Source organism: Furipterus horrens, unplaced genomic scaffold, assembly GCF_987537825.1.
Source record: "Furipterus horrens unplaced genomic scaffold, mFurHor1.1.pri manual_scaffold_11, whole genome shotgun sequence".
Lineage (NCBI taxonomy): Eukaryota > Metazoa > Chordata > Mammalia > Chiroptera > Furipteridae > Furipterus > Furipterus horrens.
The window spans coordinates 58,079,666-58,087,149 of NW_028327181.1; the positions used below are offsets into that span (position 1 = coordinate 58,079,666).

The 7,484-nt window shown below is 46.5% G+C and overlaps 1 protein-coding gene across 1 annotated transcript; it reads left to right on the forward strand.

The window, feature by feature from the left end:
* The first annotated feature begins 5,938 nt into the window (after nucleotides 1-5,938).
* LOC149997845 (olfactory receptor 3A2-like) lies at nucleotides 5,939-6,901 on the forward strand. Its single transcript, XM_090257518.1, has one exon. It carries the CDS (start codon nucleotides 5,939-5,941, stop codon nucleotides 6,899-6,901), a length of 963 nt encoding a protein of 320 aa, XP_090113644.1.
* Nucleotides 6,902-7,484: the final 583 nt, after the last annotated feature.

The following is a 7,484-nucleotide window of genomic DNA, read 5'->3' on the forward strand; positions in this document are numbered from 1 at the left end:
ACTGCTTCAGCCCTCACAACCCCCTCCCATATTGCTCCTCTATAAACTGGAGGAACTTCCAGTTTCTTCCAGGATGTATTAGCTGATGTATTAGTATTGTACTGCTTCTATAACAAATTACCATAAACTTGGTGATTTAAAACAATAGAAATTTACTCTCTCATGGTTCTGGAGGCCAATCCAAAATGATCCTACAGGGTTAGCTTCAAGTTATCAGCAGGGAATGTTTATTCTGGAGGCTCTAGGGAGAATCCATGCTTAGTCTCCTCCAGCTTCTGTGGCTGCTGGTTTTCCTTGGCTTTGGCGACATACTCCAATCTCCGCTTCCATCATCCTACTGCCGTTTTCTTTCCTGTAATCATATATCTAGCTACATCTCTCTTAAAATGACTCTTGAATTAACTTTAGGACTCTATTGGATAATCTAGGATATGGTCCCCAGCTGAAGAACCCTAACAATATGCAAACTCTTTTTTACCGTACGAAGTTGATTTCAGGAATTAGGGCCTGGGTATATTTGGGGCTATTATTCAGCCTACCTCAGTCAGATATGGAAATTCTTTTTCGTGAATAAATATTTTCTCTTGGATTATAGATGGGATTTTCTTTCTCAGAATATGCTTAGACATAACCCTAATTTTTCTGAAGGTGCTGGGGAGAAACAGGAAAAGTTCTCAAAGACAAGAATCACCTTGTAAGTCATGCTTCAGATGAGGTCTTTGCATAGTCCTCAGGCATAAGGAGGTTCACCTCCACTAGCACGGTGACAGGGATGCTTTTGCCAGTCAGGTGTAGGTTAGTCTGAGGGTTCAAAATTTCCATGCTCAACTTCTCAAACATCCCCATGCAGGCATCAAGGTCTCATTCCTTCCTTATCAGGGCTCTGAATTTAGCATAAGAGACATAACTAAGCTACATGTTCATAATTCCTTGTAGCTCTGTCACCCCTGCAATGAGCTCCAAGGTCGGATTTTCAGCTCTGTCTGCCTTGTGGCAGCAAAAGATTAATGTCTCATTAAGTGTTGCCTCGGAAGTATCCTGGCTTTCACAACATCCTGAATTGATAGTTGACTGACTGGGGCCCATCATTCTATTTCTTCAAGGCTTCCAAGAGTGTTAACAAACTTTCTTAGAATTCCACTATCTTTTTATTTTTAAAATTCCACTATTCTTGGAAGTATCATGTTTCTCATAATCTTAGTGTGCTGGTATTAACACATAGCCCAGTGTTTCACCTTCAACCTGTACCTCCTCCCGGTCTACCACAAGCAAGTCTCAGTAATTATGTGAGGGGTTATCACTAACGCCACTTACCCCAAGCACTGGCGAATGGTCCAGATTCAGATTTTCATCTGGAAGATATGCTTCTTAGGGCTGTTCGCATCCCAACTGTCAGAATTGGGTTCCTTCCTACCAAAGTACAACCCAAGATCAGATGCATGTGTAGTTTAAGTGGGAAGTCATTTCAGGGAACAAGAGGAAGTTTATTTATTTGAAAGATGGTCCCAGCGAGCAGACTGAGGTTATGACGAGAGTGACACCAAAAAGGAGGAGTATCCCTCACTGAGGGGTCATTACCAAGGTGCCTGCTGTGGACAGCAGGGACTGGATTGTGGAGGAGCATACAGAATGCCTCCCGGAACTGTCTGAAGGAAAGGCAGTGAGGTGTTTATCCATTGTCTCCTGTCTCCTGTGTTCAAGTTGTTCTCTGCCCTTGGGTCTCCAGATGTGCTCAGACCTAGTGAACCCGCCCCCAACCCCCATTTCTCATGGCATCAGAGGGTCCCAAGGAAGTGCGGACACTGTAAGCTCACAGTGAGCAGAAACCCACAGGGTACTCTCCAACCCAGCCACGATTGAAATCAGAAAAATGGCTGCAAGATGTGAGTCAGAACATAGGCTCTGCTGTAATCTTCTTCGTACAGCTGTTGTGAGGATGGATAGAGACTCTAAGCTTGCAAGGTGCTTGGCACATGCCTGTGTCTGTAACAAGCACTCATAAATGTTAGCAGCTGGTATGTTGCTGTCTTGTTGAACCTCTATTAGCATCTTTTTTTTAAATAAATAATTTATTTATTTATTTGTTTGTTTATTTTTAGAGAGAGGGGAAAGGAGAAAGAGAGGGAGAGAAAGATCACTGTGTGGTTGCCTCTCACTTGCACCCCCAGCTGGGGACCTGGTGTGCAACCTAGTAACGTGCCCTGACTGGGAATCGAACCAGCGACACTTGGCTCGCAGGCCGACGCTCAATCCACTGAGCCACCGCAGCCAGGGTCTCTATTAGCATCTTAATGAATATCACTTCATTAGTAATCTTCACAGCATGTTCTGTTGGAGAAGATATGCCCATTTCACAGATGAGGAAACTGAAGCCCAGAGGGTTGCAGAGGTTTGTACAAACTTAAACAACTCGTAACCAGACAAGCAGGTGTGTCTACAGTGCTTTTCTTTCTGCACCAGTCTTCTCTGGTGGGACAGGAGAGAGCACCCTCTCTTGGGGGACACTGTGTTACGGAATTAATGGTGAGTACAGGACTTGGAAGAACACACTCCTCTACCTTCCCACACCTTCTGTTTGTTAGTCTGTGACCTTCACAAGACATTTCCATTTCTAAGAGCCTGGCCTAGACAATCATATTGGCTGGCAGCTCCCCAGGGGGTCTTCTAGTTCCATATAGCTCCTTACCACCACCTCCAGCATCATTATAGGAGCCCCCAAGACACAGTCCCAGTCGCCCCCACTAACAAGACCCTGAGGGGGAAAGCACCATGTTTGTGAAAACTCATAGGAACCTGGGTATGAAGAAAACTTCTCCCTCTTGCCTCTCCTCTGGGGCCCCCTCCTCATCCCCAGGTCTAAGACAAGTCTGGAAATTAGCTTGTCTCTACTCAAAGGCCCTGCTTGGGGCTGGCCTCTGCCAAAGAAAACCCTCCCTTAGGAAACTGGTATCCAGCCTCAATTACCTCTCTGGCTTCCTGGGTGACTTGGGGGATGTGGACAAGTCCTATAGGCCTCAGCAACCCGTGATTAAGGGAAATTTACATCACCTGCCCAACTACCTGCCATAAAGCCGGGGGAGAGATAAGGCCTTTTTGAAGGAAGTCCAAATACCAGCATTGTACGACATTGTTGCTATACTCATGAAGGGCTGGAGTTGTTTGCAAAGCATCTTGTATGACTCCCCCCTGTCTCTTCTTTCCTGGGAGGGCTAATTTCCGAGGTCCCCCCAGGGGATAACACCTAGTGACTGGAGACCTAGGACAGAGAAGATATCCGCTTGTTTTTCCTCATCTTCTCTACAGCTGCTTACTTTAGAGTAGGTAACAGAAACTGCATAGCTGCTCATCTTCTTTCCTGAAGAAAACTCCCTGGCTTCTCCGCCCATGCCAGGGTGAGTATTCTCAGGGACCCGGCTATCCACTGCCCCCCTGCTGCCATCAGCTCAAACCCACCTTTACACAGGGTGCGACTGAGCACCCTGGAAAGGGGAGCCTTTCTGGGGAAAAATCTGGGGTGATACCATGGAGGCCTGGCTCCTGTCTGGACCCTTGTGCCCACGCCCCCCTTTCCTGGATGAAGCCAGCCCACCCTCTGTTACTCTTAGGAGAGAGTGTGAAGGGATTTGCTGAGACAAGGTCACTCCCGTTCCCAGCGCCGACTTCATTGGGTACCTGGAGCCTGCCCTGCAGTCACTGGCCTTGCTGAGCCTTCTCATCGCTGCGGGCAGGGAGAACTGGGGTGCAGTTCCAGAGTAGGGAGCAGCCATAGCTCCGTGACCAGAACCTGGGGCTCATTACCAAGCCCCAAGGATGGTGATATGAAAGGGCTCCTGATGACAGGCATCGTGGTCACCCTGTCAACACTCTCAACGTCTCTGGACGATCAGAGGTCCTCCCAGAACCCCACTGATACCAAGCAAGCTGTACCTCTGGCCATCCGAGGACTGGCAGCAGCTGATTTTTGCTCTTCTGTCCGCGACTATACCTCACTTGTCTGGAAGGTATACCTCTCCTAAGGCCCTGTTCTTTTGGGTGGTTCACATGGCAAGAAATACGCCAGTGTGTGGATTGCTGCATGACCTGCCTGTTCCATCAAAACCAAGGAAAGCAGCCATCCCTGCAGCACCCTTGCACCTTGCACTTGCCCTTACCCTCCCCTGAGTCATACTGATTCATAAAAGTCTAGCCCTAAGTCAGCATGTTCACAAAGCCTTCCATGACAACTCCAGCTCATACTAGCGCTCTCCTCTCAAATCCTATGGACACTTAAACCATCATTTATTTATTTGAGAAATATTGAGTACCTATTATGTGTGAAGTATTATGGTAAGTACTGCTGCTGGAAAACCAAATCATTCTTACAGAGAAGTGGGGGAGATGTGCTTTTTAGGGTAGTGATTAGCTAGAAGGTAAACAGTCATAAGTTCCTTGAAATTATGTGTAGCAGTAGCTGAGAGAGAAAGAGAGATTCTTTTGAGATGGAAACGTTTTCACAAAGAATTCATTAGCAGTCAGTATTTGTGTCCAGTCTTGATGTACTTGGCCACGTGGGGTTGGAGGGAGGCTGGTGCAGAGAGAAAACAGCAGGAGCAAAGGGGTAAAAAATCACGGAGGTGCATTCTAATACTTGTGTGAAAATGGACCCAAAGGGGAAAACAGAAAGGAGTTAACTGCTCTTTAATATAACATATGTAAAGAGCTGTTATCTAGCCATCATTTTGTCCATTGGCAACGCATTCATGAATTTGCAGTTTTATCAGCTATGACCACGCCTGAGGAGGATCCCCCCACCATCTCACAATCATGTCTCTTTGAGTGCTGAGGCTCTTTCAGAGGTCACCGCATCCACTGTTCTGTCCACATGAGCTCAGACCCTCATCCCCCTTCCCTTCGGTTAGAGTCACTGGACTCAGGCTGCTTCCTGTTCTGAATCCTGTGTATCTTTGCAAGGAAATAACATTACTCTTAGTGAAGCTGTAGCTCTGCTTATTCCATGGGCAATGAAGATATGTGTACATTAATATATTTTAACCAGGAGTTTATTATAAGATCTGAAAAGCTGAGCTCAATCTGGTGCTCTGTGTATGTGCTTGCTTCATTTAAGAACATCTCCTTAGATCTATTTGTCAGTCTATCTACTGAGCCAAGTCAAGGACAGCTGGAAGGCTAGTGGCTTTGCAATGCAGAAAAGTGAGTGCCCTGGGCAGCAACCAGTCCACAGGTCGTGTTACAATTTCATTTGCGAAGCAGGGAGCAAACACTATTAAAAAATCCTTTTATTAAGCTGTTATTCAAAGTCTAGCATAACAAGACTTACTTAACAACAAGAACACTGGTAATTTATTAACCAAGGGATTTTGAATTTCTATTTTCGAGTACGTCCCTCGCCTTGGAGAAATGTACTTGGCTAGACGGTCTGCTATCCGCAGCCATTGGATCTTCTCCCTGATTCTTGCTGTATCTTTGCTTCATCTTTAATATTTCTAAAAGTCTTAAAACCTAGGTTATGACTTAATATGCCTTGAAGTTTTTCTGGAAATACCATTAACTTTTTATTTTGAAATATGTTTACTCCTTTGGGTTATGCCCTCAGATTAAAATGGGGAAATTCTATCTTAAACTGACCACATTCAAAGAGGAAGTCTGCTTTTATCTTAATTCATTTTTCCAAGTATTTTGACCCTTACAATCGGGACAGTATGGAAGGGTCAAGGTGATGGTGGGTTGGGGCATCTCGGCTGACAGTACTGTGAAGGCTTTGGGGTGATGGGAGGTCAGTGAAGAGGTATGGCTCGGGGTGTGGGAAAATTATCACCTGGCGAGCTGGGAACTTATCAGAGAGTTTTGAAGACAGTTGCTTTAAAACACTTATGTGCCATAAATACATTAAGTCGACTGATGCTTACAGCCTGGAACATTTCCTTACAGGTGCTTACTCATGAAACCAGAATCTGGGACCAACGAGACTGCTGTTACTGAGTTCATTCTACTGGGCTTGGTGGAGACAACAGAGCTGTGGCCTCTTGTCTTTGTGCTCTTCTTCTTTGCCTACCTGGCCTCAGTTGGGGGCAACCTGAGCATCCTGGCTGCCATCTTGGTGGAGCCCAAACTCCACACCCCCATGTACTTCTTCCTAGGGAACCTGTCCGTGCTGGACGTTGGGTGCATCACCGTCACTGTCCCTGCCATGTTGGTTCGTCTCTTGTCCCACAGGCGTACAATTTCCTACCATGCCTGCCTCTCCCAACTCTTCTTCTTCCACCTTCTGGCTGGAATGGACTGCTTCCTGTTGACAGCCATGGCTTATGACCGATTCCTGGCCATCTGCCGGCCCCTCACCTATAGCACCCGCATGAGCCAGATGGTCCAGTCCACACTGGTGGCTGTGTCCTGGGCCTGTGCCATCAGCAATGCACTGACCCACACCATTGCCCTGGCCACTCTCAACTTCTGTGGTCCCAATGTGATCAACCACTTCTACTGTGACCTCCCACAGCTCTTCCAGCTCTCCTGCTCCAGCACCCAACTCAATGAGCTGCTGCTCTTTGTTATGTGTATTCTAATGGCAGGGGTCCCTACAGTTCTCATCATCACCTCCTACATTCATGTGGCAGCTGCAGTGCTACAGATCCGCTCAGCGGAGGGCAGGAAGAAGGCCTTCTCCACATGTGGCTCCCATCTCACCGTGGTTTGCCTCTTCTATGGGACTGGTATCTTCAACTACATGCGTCTGGGTTCAGAGGAGGCTTCAAACAAGGATAAAGGGGTTGGGGTTTTCAACACTGTCATCAACCCCATGCTGAACCCACTTGTCTACAGCCTTAGGAACCCTGATGTGAAGGGTGCCCTGTGGCGGGTACTTGTGGGGAACCGGTTATTGACCCGAGCGGTGATAGGCTGATAGCGTCTCTCCTTCCTTGCCTTTTCTGATTGGAGGAAAATGTCCCACAAAATCAGGAACCTGGGGAAATGATTAGGAACCATTCGTGCATAGATCCTGGTGTTGGAAAACTTTGTGTGATGTATTTGTCCTGCAAAGAAACCCTACATAAGTTATTCATTTATTCATGCAACAAATATTTATTGATCCAAACACTCTATGATCCAAACACTCTTCTAGGGCACTGGTGAACAAAATAGACAAAAGTCTCTGCACTGATGCAACTCCCCTTCTAACGAAGGGCAACAAAATAAATGAAATAAATACGCACCATATTTGGTACAACACACAGTGTTAAATGCTATAAAGAAAAACAAGTAAGATGAGTGGCTATGAGATTAGGATCTGCCCAGCGAGTCCCCTGGTGAGCTGCTACCTCATTTTTGACTAAGCTCACTCTTCAGATAGAGTTGAAGCCTTGGAAGCAGGTAGTTCTGGGCAGCAGTATCCTACAAGGAAGGATTATTGGCTTGATCACAGGCTAAAGAACAAAGAATATCACTGTGAAGTATTCCTCTCGTGGGAAATGCGAGATTCCTTCTAG

Excerpts from the sequence above, each read along its gene's own strand:
- LOC149997845 (XM_090257518.1), top strand. The coding sequence starts at position 5,939 with ATGAAACCAGAATCTGGGACCAACGAGACTGCTGTTACTGAGTTCATT.